Source organism: Silene latifolia, chromosome 4, assembly GCF_048544455.1.
Source record: "Silene latifolia isolate original U9 population chromosome 4, ASM4854445v1, whole genome shotgun sequence".
Classification (NCBI taxonomy): Eukaryota; Viridiplantae; Streptophyta; class Magnoliopsida; order Caryophyllales; family Caryophyllaceae; genus Silene; species Silene latifolia.
The window spans coordinates 105,813,642-105,834,764 of NC_133529.1; the positions used below are offsets into that span (position 1 = coordinate 105,813,642).

Sequence of the window (21,123 nt, forward strand, 5' to 3'; positions counted from 1 at the left end):
CATCTTAAATCAATTACGCAATCAACTGAGTAGGGAATCCCTACCTTAGCACAAATCCGATTACCAGTCAACAAGGAAGCTAGAACTGCTCTTCTACGAATTGTCCACCAAACAACAATCATACAATCCAATCACAACATGCAAAACATCCCTTTTTCCCAATTTCCAACACTAGGTTAAAACTCTGAAAGACAAAACTGACAAAGCTATAAGACTAGTGACTTACCGACGCAAGAGAGAAATGAACAAGGACTCCCGAACAATCGACGATCTTGGGAGAGATTAGAGATGATTAGATTTACGTAGGAATGTTTTAAGTTTTGGTAAAAGTGAAAAGTGAAACTGTTAATCGTAATTTATAACTCTAATCATCTTTAATCAAACCGCGGAAATAATTCCCGCCAGACCGGATACTCGGTCGAGTATTGAGTATACTCGACCGAGTATTCTTGGATAGTAGACTGACCAGAAACACACGACGCATTACTCGGCCGAGTAAGCCCTATTTGACCGAGTAACAGGACATAGAAAAATGTGGTATTACAGAGTCTCCTTAGAAAATACGGATTATTACAATCTTTCCCTCTTAAAATGTTTTGCACACTCATCCTTATAGCCAACAACATAATTTGATAATGCAATGCTCGGTTCTGATCACAACCAACTTCTAATCCCGCAACGACAATACCAACTTGACTATCCAACTATACATATTCATAATACACTTCTAAAAACAACAAGACTAACAAATTTTTTTGCGGTTATTATATCCTAACCCTCCAAAAATAAGATTACGTCCACCGAACATAGATTATACCTCGTGAAAAGATGCGAGAATCGCCTTTCATGGACTCCTCGGGCTCCAAAGTTGCTTCCTCCAGGTCATGATTAGTCCAAAGTACCTTCACCAATATGGTCTCTCCACTCCTTGTCTTCTTCACTTTTCGATCTAAGGTCTCCTTTGCTACCTCTTCATAGGTTAGTGAATTATCCAATTGCACCATTTCCGTCTCTATGATATGCGACGGGTCACTTACATATTTCCTCAGTTGCACCGTATATTGGTGAACCTATGTCTAGAGTTAGGTTCGGCCACACCTCCCCAAAAGTCGACACTCACGACTTACAAAAATGAGTCAACACCGAGAGGCTGTCCACTCTCTTCTCAGTCTACCCTAAGTGTTTTTTTAAAACGTGTATGTCATTCTGTCTATTTTGGCATAAGCCCGTGCCAAGGCCGAGATGTAATGTGAAGTGTTTTCTCCTAGATAATGGCCCCCCACCTTAGCAAGCTCGGATGCCACTATCAACCAACCTAACCAAGGAATGAGCAATGCACAACTAGCTCACTTGCTCGCTCCTCTCAAAGTCACAATCAATCACATGGTGTGGACAGCAGGCCGCCCACGGGGGCGCTTGGTGAGAAACGGGACAAGCGTTTGCATTTTGTATGGAGTCGCCACCAATTTTTATGGGAAATTGGAACCGTTCGAATACCTCGTGTCATGTCAAGACACAAAGTAGTGACATGAACACTAAGCAATCGTTACCCTTAGCATTCTATGTCTAGAATGACTCTCGTGGATGCCAATGAACACGGGTGCTCACGGAGATCTGGAGTAAGGGGTGAGGGTACGTATTAGGAAGCTCTTTTGATCGAACACCTAATCCCGCCCGCCTCGATAGCGGCCTCTACTAATGATTAGGGAAGTTATTCGTACTCGATATATCGTCGGCTATATGCATGCAATGCAACATCCATAGATTAATCCTAGCATGTGAGACCTTAACTAAGTCGGTTGACACGTAATTAGCAAACAATTGGGGTCGAAGTAGGAATTAATGCTCATTTGCATGTGAAAGCATACAAACAATAAAAGAAATACAATAAATTACAATAATTACAATGGAATAGGCGATTTATGTCGAAAATACCGCTAAAACGGATGATTTGAGAAAAAAAGAATTAAAAGAATAAAAGAATAAAATAAATTAACGAACAGGAATCAGAAGGTGATAATACGGATATTAGTTAATTAATACGTAGCATAATTAATTACGTCAAGGCAGAAAAAGAGTTCAGAGGCAGAACTCATCCTGGAACAAAGCAAGAGACCGCGCCCTCGGAAGAGGCGCGCAGACGCCGCGTCTGCATTTCCAAGGGTGAATCTGGCCGTGAAGCCGAATCGCAAACCGTTAATGTCGATTGGTAAATTTAATGATTGATTGATAATATTTACTCGGATGAAAGTGATTAACAGATTAATTACATGTGAATGATGGTCATAAAAGCGATAAAACACGGATGAGACGGAATATGACGAATTAATGAAGCGATGTTAATGAATGAGTCCTCTGTTGAAATCAATTAACTAGTCTAAACATGATGAATATACAACGAATATACGACAAACATGTGAATAAACAAACGAAAACTATATCAATGACGAATCCTTTAAAACCCAATATGAACAAATTGAATCTCTGAAATCCGGGTTTGAATTTAATGACGAAAACCCGTAAATATGGATTATTTAGGATTTAAGTCGGACTTATGATGATTAAAACGAGTTAATGATGATGATTAATATGATACAATATGCATGTGAATTATCAATGGCGATTATATCAAAGAATTAACGGACGAACAAATAACAAAGCGAATTGCAGAGGACGAGGAAGAAGAAAAGAAGCGAGAGCTGCGGCAGCCTCACGAAGAGGCGCAGCAGAATCGCGCTCCTTCAAGAGGCGCGATTCTTTGCGTCTTTTCTCGACGTCAATCGTCTCTCGGAAATCCGCAAAAACAGGTTTTAACAAAGGATTTTAGAAATCGATTTTAACGGTATTTTCGACATAAACCTTACAATGATGATACGATAAATAAAATACAATAAATAAAAGAGGATTATTACACCCTCAGACTTACATGTTGACGAAACGAGAAGAACTAAGATATCGATTAGTGAATGCTCGACGCGAATGCAAAGAGAGTGCCCTCGTAAGAGGAAAACGATTGATTAATTAAAGTTGATTGAGTGTAGTTGGTCAAATTGGTCGGTCATGCAACGGAGAGGGTGGTACCGGAAGATCCGAGCTTACGTGGTCGGAAGTCCAAGCACGTAGGCGCCAATTAGTAAGAACGAAGTCTAGAATGCAAAGGGAGAAGAGAAGGGCAGACACTCGCGTGAGAAATATGAGGAACGAAAGCTCCTATTTATACTAATCACGTGAAGGAATAGGGTTTCGGAGACTCTTTGGAAGTGAATCTCGGAAAGATATGAAAAAGATACGTAAATCATGCAAAGAAGGGCCTGGGAAGAGGCGCAGCTAGCCCATCGCGTCTCTTGGAAGAGGCGCAAAGACTGCTGCGTCTATTCCCGTGGAGGTTTCCTCCCGTCAAGAAAGATTTCCGCGTTTGAGTTATGGTAGGACGGAAATAATTCGATTATCTTATGAATATTACGGGATATTATTTGCCAAAAGATAAAATTTATGAAATATGGAATAGAAATATCCGGAACATTCCAGAATATTCTGACTCGGGATTTAACAGTTATCAGAAATGGAGACGGTTTTTGACCCGGACTCCGAATGTACTCTAATTACTGCCAAAACGACCGTATCAGGACGTAGATGACAACTAAGAGGTCGACATTAATATTTGAGCAAACACTTGACGATAATCTCACGAACTGTCACAAATCGCTCCGCGTATCAAACATGCGGCCCAATCATCACCGGGTGGTTTGCGGGAGGTGCAGAAATGAGGTATCTACACATGGAAACCCATATCAATATTATGGAAAACAAAACTGGTGGAGGACTTGTTCCATCTACTTTGACTGAAACTGAGAAGAGGCTAAAACTTCTTGAAGAGAACCTCATGGCTCAAGGAAACAATATCCAACTGGAGAACAACCGACGATTTAAACCCGTTGGTGATCAACTGTCAAAAAACTTCACCCTCACTTACATTCCTAAGTTTAAGGAGGTCGAAGACCTGCTGAATCACATAATGGTCAAAGATTATATTTCCACTATGGGAGTCAAGCCTAAGGGTTCATCCAGAGCTTCCTGTCATCTCTGAAAGAAATCCCTCATCAATGATTCTATTCACTAGACCTTAAGAAGTTCACCATTCGGAATGAAGTTGTTGTCGAGTTCGCGGAACAATATGTAGACACTTTGAAATTCGAGCCAATACCCGTACGCCGGAGGTACTGACACAAAATGAGAACGAAGGATTTACTGAGTTCTCCACTCGATGGAGGAGGGTGAGTAATCAACCTGTTAGCAAGCCTAGCGATCCCTGGCGTGCCTCCCTTCATCGTGAAATAAGGCGGTTTTGTGGGCGAGTGTCGTCGTGTCCCAGGTGGCGTGGTCCACGATTTGGCGACTTCGCTGGAGATGATACGAAACTTGAACGGGATTGGGGTTTAATTTGTGTTTTAAAATTATCCATTTTCATTCGCGGTCTTCATAATATGTATGTTCTAGCCTTTCTAAACTTCGACTCTACCAGTCTATCTAATTTCACCAATTATTTCGTCTCAAATTCTTATTTTCTCCAAATATTTTGGTCTTGTATACCGAAACTTGGGATTAAAACAGTCCCTAGTGGATTAGTGAGGAAGAGGGGATGAGCGACCAACCAAGAATTGACAAGGGAGTGTGCGGACATAGAAATAGAAATAGAAAAGAAAAGAAAAAGGAAGGAAGATATGAGAAACACAAGGCTGTTCCTGCTTCAGCTGCTGGATCCCCAATTTCACTCTCAACCTGAGTAACACCCTTCTTCCATTTCTCCATCATCATCTTCTTCTTCTTTTTCTTCTTCTCCTCTCTTCTCTCTCTGGTACATTTCTTTCTGTCAATCTTTTTTTTTTCTGAAGTTTGATTTACTAATCCATGTATGTCTTTTTGCAATCTTATATTCTCAGTGATTGTTTCTAACTTTGTATACACATTTTAGTTGGTAATCCACTAATATTATTGTTCAATTTCCATCAATTATTTGCGATTTCATCTGATTTTAAAACAGACAACAGTTTCTAATTTTGATCCCCTACTGATTTGCAGCTTAAATAGACAGTTATGAACCAACACAACATTTCTTGTAACGCATGGACAAACAACTCAATCATAACATCACTAATGTAACACTTTGCTTGACGAGTTGTCAAAGCTCTCACAAATTCTTCCATTTTGATCCTTCAATCCTTAGAGCTAAGAGCAATTATTTTGCCCACCTGCTTTCGTTGCCAAACTCCGCTTCTCGCATTGATATTCACTGCTCCTCCTCTGACTTCAATCATTATGTTGACGTCTTGACTCACCTTCATCTTCCACCTCACTTGCTGCTTGACTCCTGGACTAGTGTTACTTCCGCTATTGGCGTTCTTCAGGTTGCCGTTTCTCTACAATGTCCGGAGATAGTAAAGAGTTGTGTTGATTACTTAGAAGCTTCGCCTTGGGAGGATAAAGAAGAGGAGGAGATACTAAGAGTTGTGCCCATGCTTGGCCATGTAGCTATGCCTATTTTGGCAAGGCTTCAACCTGTAGATTCTAATTCAACTAAAACAGTTTTCCTTGCTGCAGTCCGCTATGCTATGTCCATATCTACCCCTAATCCTCCTTTTGGAGATGAAATTCGAACGTCTGCTCAAGAGCAGATTGAGTACATGCTAGGGGAAGACGATGACACACGCCTAGTAACAGCTGATGAAGAAGTCAAATCTGAGATAAGGATTGGTCTTTGTCGGATGTTTTCCATGTTTCACACAGAGTTATCTGGACTCCTTTTGCAGTCTGACCTGGACTTGGAAACATCCGAGACCAATATACTACACACCTTGTTGGGTTTTGAGTGGTTGTGTAATGTACTCCCAAAAATGAACTTGATGAGAGAGTTTGTGTTCAAATGGGCTGAGATATCAGGAAATATTCAGACGGTGGTTGAACAAAACAAATTCGACTCTGCCATGTGGAGGCTAAAGCTAAAACTAATTGAGATAACAGCGAAAGTATTCGATGCAGTTAGCTATGGGAGTGTGATTGTTGCAGCTGCTAGCAAGGTGCAATTGCTGAAGACATGGCTGCCTTATATTCAGAAAATGAAGCCTGTTTTCGATACTTTGGGTGATGAGGGAGAAGGTATGGTTTACAAGATGGATGAAGACTTATGCCAGATTATACAAGGAGCCATTGTCTCAATGATAGTGACGTTGCCGTCAAATGATCAGGCTGATATACTTGCAGGTTGGATGGAATCTCAGCATTTGGGGTATCCAGACTTAACTGAGGCTTTTGAGATATGGTGTTACAGAACCAAGTCTTCTAAGAGAAGATTGGCAGAGGGGATTGACAGTGTAAGCAATGGCTCTGTCACCTCTGACTTATCTGCCTAATTTTACATTCTGGCTCAAATTTGCCACAAACATGTTCAATGTAAGTTAATTTTTTTTGTTAATTTGTCTGATTCCGTGCAAAACAATAAACTTGGTGTTTAATCTAATTCATATCTGGGATACATTTGATTACCCTTGATGATGCTAGTCGTAATCTTATTTTTGAAGTGGCCAGGGTGGTTCTAATTCCTAACATCCTTTATCTAGATGTATATTGGTTAAATGTTCATGATGTAGGACACTGAGCTAAGAACGTTTTCTTTTTAATCTCTAGAAAAAAAAAGTTACTTGGTCCATCCAAACTATTTGTAGAGAACGAGTCTACTTAGGTCTAGCCAGCTTATTTGTTGCAAAGCTGGTATCGACATTGCCTCGAAGAACGAGAAAAGTGATGTTTTCCTTGAGGTTATAAAACCGTTTTCCCAAGCAATGGTTTTGTCTTCTATAGTCTATACCATAAAACACCTATTCAGTGGTTTGCTCTGCGTGAAGGTGGCAACGGGAGCATTATTTATTCTGGTACAACTAGTTTTTTTTTTTTTTTCGCTTTCACTCCCTTACAGGCTAAAGCTTCTACTATGAAAGACACGCTCAGGTGGGGTATCAAGAAGGGTTTGTATCATTTTTTTTTTTGATTAAAAGGCGGGGTAAACCCCGAGACCTACAGCGAGTAGAGTCCCAAACAAGTTTACAAAATGAAAAACAACACAAAAAAACAAATAAAAAACTTAGCAATTGTCCGCATCAAAACTCAAGTTAGAACTGATTGCTTGGACTTAATTTTGGAGCTTACTGGCTGCACTTCTACTAATCTCAGCGTCAAGTTTATTGCAGAAGATATCCAGGATGTAGTGGTTTATTTCCATTGCTTTGCACTTAGTTTTGTCCTAGGAATCTTATGAGTTGACTAATAATAAAAACCTTGTCAAATCTGGGTTTATCAGCTTGATATTTCATTCTAATTTGAGCTCTTCAAAGATGTTGCTAGATATTGTTAATCATTACTTCTCTTCTGGCCAAAGATCGGTAGACCGCTTCCACCTTTGTCTCCCTTGAGATGCAAGGTAAGTGGAGAGGACATCCTCCCTACACCCAGAGGATTTTACAATATTTAATTCCCATTTTGGTCCTCCTTTGGGTGTAGGGAGGACGTCCTCCGGGAGGATGCGAGTATTTTCCTATGTTTCATGACATTGAATACTTGCCCCAAGTGCTGCCAATGATCCTCCATTGATTTACTATATATCAAAATATCATAAAATAACACTAAGACACACTTCCGCAATAGTGACCTGAATACTTGATTCATCCATCCTTGGAACGAAGTTGGGGCATTTGGAGCAACAGATAAAAGATAGCTGGGACGGTGACTCCGCCCCTTGGGACTCTAGATGGAATTGGAAGAGGATCTGTAAAACTAAAGATGAATTTAGACGGGGATGAAGAAATGGAGAATGGAATGTTACTAGGAAGGATTATACAATCAGAGATGGTTACAAACTTACAATTGAATTGGATCAGGGATAAAAATCCTAAAGTTAATTGGCATGAACAAGTCTGGAATGGATGGGCTTACCCTCAGCATTCCTTTCTGACTTGGCTTATGCTGCAGAATGAACTGAATGTGAGGAACAAGCTGATGCAAATTAGCTGCTGCAGTGATGATAAGATTGCTGTCAGAAACTCAAAGCCACATCTTCTATAACTGTTGCTATAGTTGATGGGGCATATTCTGCACCGCTGACCACAACATATTGAGCAAGGTCAAGGATATCCTTAGCCAAGTAATAACAACTTATCCCTCTAAGTTTACTGACTTGAGCGTCGGAGTGAGTACGCTTGGCACAAAGCCAAGCCCTCAGTTCGTTCATTGTTGCAGGAGGGGCCGAGAGGAACGATAGAGACGAGGAATCCAACTCAAGACATCATTCTACAAGCCACGGGTGGTAACAATACTCGCTCTGGAATTACACCCGGAACAATAGTAACAGAATCATTGAGTTAATTTTCTACTACCTTATTAACCGTCTTTCAGGTTTCAGTTAGTTTTTCAATTTTCAGCTATATTTTTAATTAGTTTTACCAAACTGAGTCATATAGAATGACATGATATCTTGGAACTCAATGTACTATTAGAATGACATGATATGATGATGATGATGATACAAGCTCAAAAATTGGATATTTTGGAACTAATGTATTTTCAATTCCTAACAAAACCCAGCAAATATAGAAAACAGTGTTGTCCTTCTTTTCTGAAGGGTATAAAAGGAGATTCTATAACAGTAGACATACCCAAATGATAGTTTGCCACTCAAAACATGTATAGCAGGCAAGATCCCCCAGTTGTACACAATTACATACCAAAACCTCAAGAAATGAGTGGTTAGAATGTTGTATGTCACCTTAGAGAACATTAGCAGATGGTAAGTTGGTTTCAAAGGCAATGTTGGTATCCTCAACCCAACTCTTGCCGTGCAATTTTGTCACCCCTCTAACTTCCATCAACTTCCTTACGTTCATAGCATCATTCCAACGACCAACTGACTTGTAGACATTAATAAGATGAATATAGCTAAAATGATTACTCGGTTCAAATTCCATCATCTTCCGCGCAATGCGCTCCACGGCAACATAATTTCTGCTGGTTGTGCATGCACCCAATAGTGTTGCCCATAGAGAAGAAGAGTCTTTACATACGGCTTTCTCTATCAGTTCTTCAGCTTCTTTTATCAAACCAGCTCGACCTAACAAATCAACCATACAATTATAGTGCTCGGTTCCTGGTCTGATGCCATATTGTTCGGTCATTGAGGCAAAGTATCTCCTTCCTTCATCGAACAAACCCGTATGACTACAAGCAAAGATGACACCTATACAGTTGATATAATCAGGACTAAAACCTTCTTTAATCATCTGTTCAAATAACCCAATTGCCTCAATACCTCTACCATTCTGTGCGAACCCACATATCATTGAGTTCCAAGATATTGAGTTTCTGATAGGCATCTGAATAAACAATCTCTCAGCATAATCAACGAATCCACATTTTGCATAAAGATCAATCAATGCAGATTCAACAACAACGTGACCTTGACCACCCTTCCTCACGTATTGGCAATGAACCTCCTTCCCATGTCTTACCGCAGTCAAAGCCGTGCAAGCGCGGATAATGGTGCCGAAACTGTACAGGTCAGGATTATCCATTGTCCTGAAAATCCTGAAAACAGACTCATAGTGCCCATTTTGACAGTACCCATTTAACAAGGCACACCAAGAAACCGCATTCTTTTTCCTCATCCTATCAAACACACTTTGTGAGTCTTTAACACGCCCACATTTCCCGTACATATCGACTAGGCTACTCCCAACTACTATATCCCCACCAAGGTCAGTCATAATCACTCTGGCATGCACTTGCTTCCCTTGCTTCAATCTCCCCAAGTTTCCACAAGCAGTCAAAATAGAGCCGTACGTGAATTCATCGGGTACTAGCTTATGTTTCCTCTGCATCAAATAGAAATACGTCAAACCTTCCTCATATAACTCATTCTTGGTCAAGCATGAAATAACGGAAGACCAACAGACCGCGTCTGGTTCAGGCAATTGATCAAACAGATGGCGTACATACATTAGTTGTTCACATTTCCCATACATATCAATCAGTGCGCTAGCAATGACATAATTGAACTCAAACCCACCTTTAAAAACAACTCCATGAAAGCATTTACCAAGCTTAACATCCCCAATCTGAGAACATGCCTTAACACCAGCAGACAAGGTAAAAGCATTGACCTCAATATCATTATTTAACATGTCCCGGAAATAGTCAAGTGCTTTTCTGGGGTTGACTCTTACATAACCAGACATCATTGAAGTCCAAGAAATGACATCTTTGTGAGTCAATTCATCAAACAGTTTGGACGCATGAAACAAACCCGAACCACCGAGTTTAAAATAGAAAGACAATAAGCTATTACCCACGAGACTATTAGCAAGAAGAGAAGATTTAAGGACGTGAGAATGGAGTTGGAAGCCATGATTAAAAGACTTGAGTTTGGTTGCGGTTTGCAAGAGAGAAGCGTAAACCAAGGGTTTAACATTAAGACTGATTTCTGTTGAGTTAGTGATGTTAAGGTGTTTAATGGCTTGGAATAGTAAGCCAGATTTGCAGAAGTTGATGATTTGAGATGAATTGGGTTTGTAATTGCGTTTCATCTAGTCTACTTTTACAATTGTTGTTATTACTTCAATACTTGACATTTTTGTTGCAGCATCGTAGTAGCTTCACTGATGGCCATGTCCAAGAGTGGTGAATTAAATTACAACTCCAGTCATTATTCATGGTGAATTTGAGCTAAATATGACTACTATGACAATTCACACATCAATTTGAACTCGGTCTTTACTGACCGTTACTCAAAGAACCGATGTAAATATGTTAGTCTAGAGCGATCCAAAATTTCGAATATTAAAGCCCTAACTTGAGGACGCGAATTAAACGACCCAACAATGAAATAGAATTACTCTTACCCACTTAGTCCCTCATCCCCTATTTACTAAAGGGTGGTGTTCATTCATGGACGAGTTTTACTCTTTTATGAACGTAAATGACCATAATACCCCTTTTATTTTAATGATTTTTGTTTTAATACTTTTTTTCCTTCTCTCTAACTTCTTCATTTAATCTTTTCTCATCTTAACTACCACCATCTAACCACCACTACCTGTCAGCCACCATTCACCACCCTCACCGCCGCCTCCCTTATACACCGACCGTCTTGACGACCTCCTCAGACAATTTTAAAAAATACAAAACATTTAAAATGAAAAAGAAAAAAGAAAAACGAAAAAATCAAACAAGCAAAAGCAATAATGAGTAACGATGTGTTCATGTACTGCCGATGGGATTCGTACAATACAACTTTAATGGTTTTTAAATTATCACCGAGACTCATTGTTGAATGGTTTTTAAATGTATCACCGATCAGACATTGGACAACAACATTACAAGTATAATGTATCCTCTTTCATGGTCGTCCCTCACCCCTAACGCCGGCGACGGTTTAAACAAACCCTAATTTAATTAGTATAATCAATTCTTTAATTTGATACTTCTATAATATAATTGATAAAATTAAGAATTATTATTACTTGATCAATACGAGAATTAGCATCCATAATTGTCTAATTTGACGGATTTGACTAATTTTGTGGATTTGTTTAGTTTTGTGAGGGAAAGAATTAGAGAGTTCTTTTTTTTTTTCTTTATAGACAAAGGGCATGCTATGGAAAAATAATGAAAAAAAGTCCATGAAAGAGTAAAACTCGTCCATGAATGAGCAACTACGTTACTAAATGAATATGCGAAACTCAAACTTTTCCCGTGTAAAACATATTTCCTAGAATAGTGCTTGGTATTTTTATCATATACTCCGTACTATATAGGTGTGGACATGATAAGTTATAAATGGATACAATCTTTTGTATTTAAATATTTATAACATTTTGTAACCAAAAAAAAAAAATTTATAACATTTAATATTTCACATACACAAATTTATCTCCGATCTTTTTAGGATAAGGAAATTCTTTTTTTTTTTTGAAAGAACTTATTGAGAAAAGTTTATTGACTTTTTATGATAAGAAGTTCCGGCTAAAAAATATAGTATTAGTAAATATTTGTTAAAATTCATTGACTTTTTATAATTAAAATTTGCAGCTTAAAAATATGTTATTAGTAAATATTTGTAAATTAACATCATTAATTTCTCGGTAAAAAAACAAAAAAACACTCATTTTATTACTTCTTACGATTTTAATTTTTATTTATTTCTGTAATCAAAATACATTAAAGAGAAACATGAAAAATAAATGAATTATCAATTTAAATTCTATAAATAATACACTAAAAAGTAAAACTCTATAAATACCGTGTATATATTGCACAGAGTCTATATTAGTAACTGTATAAATACCGTGCATTCATTGCGCGGGATCTAAACTAGTACTATTATCTAACATCTCCCACATTTTCTAAAACGACAAATTTACAAAGATCTTCCACTTTCCTTATTTGTCTATCTGTTGTGGTTATAATAACTTATGACCCCACATTCTCTCTCTTACTTTCATTTATATCCATATATCATCATCCCACTAAATTCTACCCAAAAAACAAATGTGGAATAATATAGAGAATAAAAGGGAGTAATATTTAATTATCAAGGATTTAAGGTTGATTAAAATGAATTCAGAAAAGAATCTCAAAGTCAAAACTAAAAAAATAAAATGAAAATTCTAACCTCCATCAATCAAATTTGGGCCTTCTATCGACTATTGACCGATGGTAAGCTCCCCCAAATAGCTTTATTCATCAATTATTAGTATGAAACTTTATGAATTAATCAATAAAAGCCTCTCTTTTGGTGAGATCTGTTTGTCCGTCTCTATTTTCGGAGTTTTTTCAGTCCTTGTCGTTTTAGGTTTTAGTTCTATTGGAAATATAGATAAGAGCGCCTTGATCGTTCCTCATATGGTGAAGATGCGAAAGATTATTTTCGTAATGGATCGTTATATGGTATTACATATGTTGTCGATTTGTTGGTTGTACTCAATTTGGTTAGATGAAAGCGTCTCTCGTCAAGGCTCAAGATTCTACAATCCTCTTGGGAAAAGCTGTTTGCGGCGATATGATAGAGGATGTGCTTTGGAGCAATTCAAGTTTACAGATCTTTCTTTGAACGAGATTTTATTTTATTTGGTTCTAGTCGAGTTGTATCCGGTCAAATTTGACACATGTTATAAATGTCGTATGACTATTTATTAATGAATTGATCATTTCTTTCAAAAAATAAAATAAAATAAAAACTGAAATTTGACACTCTAATATTACTTATTAGACATCTACAATAAGAACATTGATTTAAAGGAATTCAAACCAACTAATATTATTTGTTATTTAAATGGGTTAACACTTTATAAAAGGTTTAAAAGAAAATAAAACTAAAACTTGTGAAAAGAAATTAAGAAAAGATTTGAAAATAAAATGTAAGTTTGAAACAAAAGAGCCTCGTAATTAGGATGATCCTCGAACAAACATTAAGCGAGCAAGCAAATCGAGACGGAATTTAGAAGGGTAAAACGAATAGATCAGGCTGACCCTTAGAAGACGTGCACCATAATGTGCGTTTCTTCTAAGGAGCGCATCTACCTTTGCGTTCCTTCATTGTGTTAGACAGATTTATGTGTTTAATTAAGACTTAGATTTCACGATTATAAAACCAAAAGAGACCGGGTTTGGAACATGCGATGTACATCACAATATAAACAATAAGAAAACAATAATTACAAGATTAAGGCGGGTTGATAACATCCTCAGACTTACTTGTACGTTAGTGTCGCGAGATTTAACTAAGTCGATTTTAGTGATTATTCGTAACTACGTGGAGAGTGCCCTTGAATTAATCAAGGATTAGTTAACTAGATTGATTGATTGATTGTGAGAGTTGGTCAAATTGATCGATCTAATGCACTATGAAGATACCACAACATGAATTGGGCTTACGTTGATGATTGATCAAGCATGTAATGTCGATGAGTAATACTCACAGCCTAGAATTCAAGAGGTAGAGAGAAGATGAGAGGAAAATCAACTCCAAATGTGTGAAATAATGAAGATCCGAGGCCTCTCTTTATAGCAAAAGACACTACAAGAAAATCTGAAACAGGCGACCGAAATTTGGCGACTGAAATAAGTAGTCGCCAAATTGGCGACTGATTTTTAAATTGGCGACTGAAATTAGTCGCCAATATGGCGACTGACTTTTTCAAAAAAGGAATCAAACTTGGCGATGAAACTTTCAATTTGGCGATCGAATTAGATATAGTCGCCAATTTGGCGATCGAAACTCGATCGCCAAATTGACAATCGATCGCTAAAATTTTTAGTACAAACCATTTGTCATTTTAAAAGGGAATCTTTTTTGATCGACTTATGAAATTTGGCGATTTTTTTCGTCGCTAAATTCAAAAAGTCATCGCCAAATTTTTAATTACTTTCGACCCCCTCTCTCCTACTTTACTCTTTGAAAAAAAAAAAAAAAAAAAAAAGAGTCGAGCAGCGATTTGGCGAACGACGGACGACACCAACCAACAACACCACACAACCACCCTTCCACCGCCATTTCCACCGCCACATCCACCCTCTTTAATTAGGTTTGTTGTTTTTGTTTAATTTCAGTTTATTTAGTTTAATTTATTAGATTAATTTATAGTTAGTTTGATTAATTTGTAGTTAGTTTGATTAATTTGTGGTTAGTTTGTTAGATTTATTTGTAGTTAGTATGTTAGATTAATTTGTAGTTAGATTTAGTTTAATTTGTGTTTGAATTAAAAGGGAATGATTAAGGGGGTTTGTGTTTAGGTTTAGGGTTATGGGTGGGGGTTTGGTCGGCCGTGGGTGGTGGCGGTGGGGGAAGGGTGGCCGTGGGCCACGGTGGTGGCGGTGGGGGAAGGGTGGCCGTGGGTGGTGGCGGTGGGGGAAGGGAATTATTGTTATTATTATTAGTATTAGTATTATTATTAGTATTAGTATTATTATTATTATTGTTATTATTATTATTATTATTATTATAAAATGCGCGCAGCTTTCATTATAATAAAAATAAAAGGTTTACATGAAATTGGTGGGGAGCCGAGAAACAAGCTGGGCTCCCACACCCTTAGCAATAGTAAAGCTAATACGAGTAAAAATGTAAGCGGCTACCCGAGCCCCAAAGATCCGAGATACTGAGAATTTCTGGATCCGCTTGAGCAAGGCAACAGCATCCGAACTCAACTCCCCAAGTGAAGAGAAAGAGAAAGGTAGGAAACCATAACCCGCTACCGCGCACAAATCCCCATACTAATCAAGTAAAACCATAATAATTATTATTATTATTATTATTATTATTATTATTATTATTACTAATTAAACCGCCTTATTATTATTAATGTTAAGCTAAGTGAAACCGTCCTTTGCATTAATGGAATTAGCTAAGTGGAACCGTCTTTTGGATTAAGAGAAATTATCTATTAGCTAAGTAGAACCTTCTTTAGGACTTGATTTTGATAAATTTAGTTTGATAATTCATGTTATTGATGAATTGAGGTAGAATAACCTTGTTATTTTTGTTTTTCTTTTCTCTTTCGGGGTTGTCACCTTGTTTGCTAGGCACCACCGTCACGTGGTAGCTCGTTGCTTCTTGTTTTCTTTTCATTTTTGCTTTTACTTGATTAGGTAACCTTCTCTTACGATTACTTTTTAAATTTACTAATTTTAGTTCAAATTATGTTACGGACTTTAGGATAGAAGCCTTTACTATGTGGTTGAATTGGGCTATTGATTGACTTAATTAATTTAGTACTTGATTGTGTTGTTGTTTGATTTGATGTTGACTTAGTACCCGTTCAAGAATTACTCATTAGGAGTAATTCTTGAATAGTCCCCATTTTGGGATTTGTCTTTGTGCACGTTTCAAGTCATTTAGGTAGTAAACACGTACTTGTGATTTATTAATGAGGAATGAGTTTGGTGGCGATCCCTTTAATGTTCTCCGAATACATGTATATGTGTATTTGGAGAATCAAGGGAATTGTCGCTTAATTTTTCCTCATTAATAAATTACAAGTGTGTTTGCTAGTGACTTGAAACGTACATTGACGGGTTTAGGTTGGAGTGATAAGGACCCCATTCGAAGATGGATTACTTATTGACAATATTTATATATTGTTTTCATATGTTTATTGTATAATGTGGAGTATAATGTTTAAATTTTGTATTTAATATTATTGTTATTTTTTAAAAATGTTTAAATTTCTTTGGGGTCTTCTTTAGATTAAAATGAAGAGATTGGAACGTTCATGGATGTATGAAGGAAGATTAGACCATTCCAATAAGAAAAGACGTCCTACCGCTAGATTTATAAAGGGTGTTAGCGAGTTTATTGAATTTGCTAAACAACAAGATGAATATGACTTGGTAGACAAAAAACTTAGGTGCCCTTGTGCCAAATGCAAAAACCGAAATACCAAACTTGACATTGTAGTAGAAGAACATCTCATTATAAACGGGTTTAAGCCAAATTATTACAATTGGATTTCACATGGAGAAGCATATTCTCCAATTCATGAACAAACTCACACCCAACAAATACAAAATGATGAGAACCCATATAGAGAGATGGTTGTTGATGCTATGGATTCCACTATTTTTAATAGTGATGACCATACAACTATTTCTGAAGAACAACCGCCACACCCACAAGCAAAAGCCTTTCTTGACATGTTAAAAGCCTCAGAAAAACCCTTGTATGAAGGAAGCAGAATGACATTGTTACAAGCCGCTTCTAGGCTAATTACCTTGAAATGTGAGTTCAATATGCCATTTGTTGCTGTTGATGGCATTGCCTCGTTCCTTGAGGAATCTTTCCCCGATGATAATATCATGACCCGAAGTTTCTATACTACCAAAAAAGTAGTTAAAGGTCTTGATTACCGCATGAAAAGATTGATGCATGTCCGAAGGATGTATGCTATTTTGGAAAGATGATGCTTTGCTTGACAAATGTAAAGGTTGTGGGGCGGATAGATATGAGACAAGTGAAGGAGATACAGATTTGGTGTTGAAAAAAGCAACGGTAGTAAGAGGGCCAAAAAGAGTAAGAAACCAATAGCATGTAACCAATTGTTTTACTTTCCTCTCGCACCAAGACTTCAAAGAATCTATGACACCAAAAACATTGCCGAACAAATGAGATGGCACAAAGAAAACCCACGTGCTCCGGGGAAGATGAGTCATCCTAGTGATGGGGAAGAATGGAAACGATTTGATCAGATGTATCCTGATTTTGCCAAGGAACCCCGCAATGTACGACTTGGCTTGTGTACGGATGGATTTGATCCTTTCGGTAATTTTGGGAGGAAGTATTCTTGTTGGCCCGTTATGGTCACACCATACAACTTACCACCTTGGTTATGTATGAAAAGACCATTTATCTTCTTGTCACTTATTGTTCCGGACCAAAAAGCCCGAAACGTAATTTGGATGTTTATTTACAACCATTGGTGGAGGAGTTGAAATATTTGTGGGAAGTTGGGGTGGAAACTTATGATGTGTCTAAAAAACAAAATTTTCAACTTAAAGCTTCCCTTTTGTGGACAATAAATGATTTTCCCGCCTATGGTATGCTATCTGGGTGGACTACACAAGGACAAAAAGCATGTCCTTGTTGCATGGAGGAAAGTAAAGCATTTTGGCTTCCCAATAGCAAGAAAATAAGCTGGTTTGATTGTCATAGATGCTTCTTACGAGAGGGAAATCCACATAGGAAGAACAAGAAAGCTTTCACAAAAGGTAAAGAGGTGCTTGATGCCCCTCCGAAACGAGTGCCTGGGGATGAGATATGGAAGACGGTATGTGATTTACCATCCCCTATTGATGGTACCGAGGAAGAATTTAAAGAATTGAAAAAGCAGAAAAACGGTTGGTTTAAAAGAAGCATTCTTTGGGACCTTCCTTATTGGAAGACAATGTTGATAAGACATAATTTGGATGTAATGCACATAGAAAAGAATTTCTTTGAGCAACTAATTGACATGATCATGGATGTAGAAGGTGAAAAATGTGATAGCATTGCTTCTAGAAAAGATTTGCAGAAATTTTGTCATCGTCCCAAATTACACATTCGCGGCGACGGGTCTAAGCCAACATCCATTTTCACTCTCGACAAAGCTAAGAGAAAAGTATTGTGTGAGTGGTTACAAAATTTGAAGTTTCCTGATGGGTATGCATCAGATTTTAGTCGATGTGTTGATCTTAAGAAGTTGAAGTTGCAAGGCTTGAAAAGTCATGATTGTCATGTATTCATGGAGCGATTATTACCCGTTGCTTTGAAACACCTCGTGCCGACAAACGTTTGGAATGCAGTTGTTGAGATTAGTCAATTCTTCCGAGATTTATGTGCCTCTTCAATATGTGTTGATGACATGATTCGTCTGGAAGAGCAAATACCACGGATATTGTGTAAGCTTGAAATGATCTTTCCTCCTGCATTTTTAACTCCATGGAGCATCTACCGGTTCATTTGCCATATGAAGCCAAAGTTGGGGGACCCGTCAAATATAGGTGGATGTATCCATTTGAAAGGTAATTAAGATAATCTAGCTACTTTTAAATTAAAATTAATAATAATAACTAATCTATTTATTATATGTTAACTTTATTATTAATAAAACTCATCATTAACTTTTATAGGTTTCTTAATCATTTGAAGAAAAAAATTGGTAATAAAGCTAGGGTGGAAGGTTCTATATGCAATGCTTATTTAACGGAAGAGATTGCAAACTTTTGTTCTCTTTACTTTGAAAAACATATAGAAACCAAAGCAAAAAACTTGAATGTTGAGAAACCGGATGAAGTAGACGGAAGTTTACCCGAATTTTTTCAAACTCAAGATGATGAAGGGTGTTCATCAAAGGGGCAAACACGATATTTGGATGATAAAGAGTATAATCGTGCCCACCTTTACGTGCTATCTAATTGTGACCTCTTGGAGCCATACGAAACACGGTTTGTTAATGATTTCATTCAGAGGAATCCTAATATAAGTAAGGATGATGTTTGGGACAAACATGAGGACCAATTTCCATCATGGTTTTAGAAACATGTAATTGAGTTGAATATTCAAGATGATTTGATAAGAAGTTTGGCTTTTGGTCCTTCAAAATGGTAAGAACGTGGAATCGATACTCGGTTAATGGGTTTAATTTTCAAACATTCAACCACGGTAAAGGTAAGGCTAGGTGCAATTGGGGGTTACTATTTCTTCTCTTGATGACAACGAATACTATGGTATAGTTGAAGATATCTTTGAAATTAGTTATAGTGGACGTGGCCGAGCTTATAAAACTGTCTTATTCAAGGTTGACTGGAAGGATAATTTGTGGTGGAATGAGAGTACATGAACAATACAAGCTTGTAGAAGTGAATCGTACTAGAACATACTCTAAGTATGATCCATTTATACTTGCACATCAGGCTCATCAAGTGTATTTTGCTACTTATCCAAGCACAACAAATGATAGAAATCAAAATGCGTGGTGTGCAATCTTTAAGACGAAGGCACGGTCACAAGTTGATACAACTTTTTTCCAAGAAGAAAACGTTTCAAATGAAACGCTTTTGTCTCCACCCGATGAAATCAACTATGAGCATGAGAATAAAGATGGTGAAGACATGGAAGAGGAAGAATTTTATGATGTGGAAGAGAGCGGGGGGGAGGATGAGGCGGAGGAGGAGGAGGAGAGAAGGGAAGAAGAGGAGGAGAGGAGGGGGAAGATGAGGTGAGGAGGAGAAGGGAGGAGGAGAAAAGGAGGAAGGACGAGGGGTTTGGAGATGAAGATGATTATGATGATGATGATGACGATGAGGAAGAGGATGAGGATGAGGACGAGGGGTTTGAAGATGAAGATGATTAAATTGGTATAATTTTGTATTGCTCAAGAGTAAATTATTAAAATTTAGAAGTCTGTATAATTTTCATTTATCATTATTTGTGTTAATTTTTATTTGTATTCTGCAGATGGTCGGGAGCAGGTCGAGGTAGGAAGCGTGGAGGCGGCTCAAGAGGAGGATGAGTACGCGTCCGGAGGGAGGAGGAGTTTGTGCGGGAGGATCCGATGCTGCATGACGGTGACGGTGACGTGGAGTGAGACGACGCTACCGACGAGCCACGGGTGCCGATCGGTACACTTCGAATCATAAGATGATTCTTGAGTAAGCGGGATTATGGTAAGTTTTATTCTTTATTAGTCTACTATTTTGTTTTTTTTGTATTTTTTTTTTTTTAAAATAATAATTGTTTGTAATTTTACATGTTCAAAATAAATGCAGGTTTATGGACGATTGCGTGGTACGAGGTGTCACGAAAAGCACGAAGACTAATTTCGTGGGTCCAATTCCTACATCGTGGACACAAGCTTCTCAAGCACAAAGAGATGCGTGGTTCAATAACTTTCGGGTACATATTTTCCGTAATTCTTTGTTTTAATAACCAAGGTTATACTTTTATAAATACTAATATGAAATTTTGTCGCTTTTTTTTGTAGCAATCATATGCTTGGTCACCGTCTCAAGAACGGAATGTCCGTATCAGGTAACACGCCGTGAACGAGCCTACTCATTTCGCGGGTTCACGATCGTTCTGGAATCGTATGTTGGGGGTAAGTTTGTCTATTATTTCACACTTTTTTTTTGTTTTCAATGCAACATGTTTATTTTATGTTACATTTTTTGTTGATTTTCTAACATGTATGTTTTTTTTTTTCATTCAGAGAGGAAAGAAGAAGTCACGGTACCGATTGCGTCGGTACAGGATCATTTTCGGACACGCATTCCAGGGTTGACCACAAAGGGGTTAGAATTTGGACTAAGCCAAAAGACAAGCAATTATATGTAAGTTTCCGTAACACTTAATTTTTGTTAATTTACTCTCTTTTAAAATGTCGTATATAAGGTGGTTACCATATTAACTTACAACCATTTGTTTAATATTGTAGGAAGCATTTGAACAAGAAAAAACCGCCAATCCAGAAACTCCGGATAATGACATATGGTATAAGTTGGTGGATGGCTTCAAGAAAGGGAATGTGTATGGTACCGGAAGTTCAACACCGG

At 37.7% G+C, this 21,123-nt stretch overlaps 2 protein-coding genes across 2 annotated transcripts; one reads left to right on the forward strand and one right to left on the reverse strand.

Moving 5' to 3' along the window:
* Positions 1–4,632: 4,632 nt before the first annotated feature.
* On the forward strand, positions 4,633–6,539 carry LOC141653726 (BTB/POZ domain-containing protein At3g05675). Its single transcript, XM_074461572.1, has one exon. The coding sequence runs from the start codon at positions 5,124–5,126 to the stop codon at positions 6,405–6,407; it is 1,284 nt and encodes a 427-aa protein (XP_074317673.1). The 5' UTR covers positions 4,633–5,123; the 3' UTR covers positions 6,408–6,539.
* Positions 6,540–8,563: 2,024 nt separating this feature from the next.
* LOC141653727 (pentatricopeptide repeat-containing protein At1g03540) lies at positions 8,564–10,755 on the reverse strand. The gene has a single exon (XM_074461573.1). The coding sequence runs from the start codon at positions 10,623–10,625 to the stop codon at positions 8,814–8,816; it is 1,812 nt and encodes a 603-aa protein (XP_074317674.1). The 5' UTR covers positions 10,626–10,755; the 3' UTR covers positions 8,564–8,813.
* Positions 10,756–21,123: the final 10,368 nt, after the last annotated feature.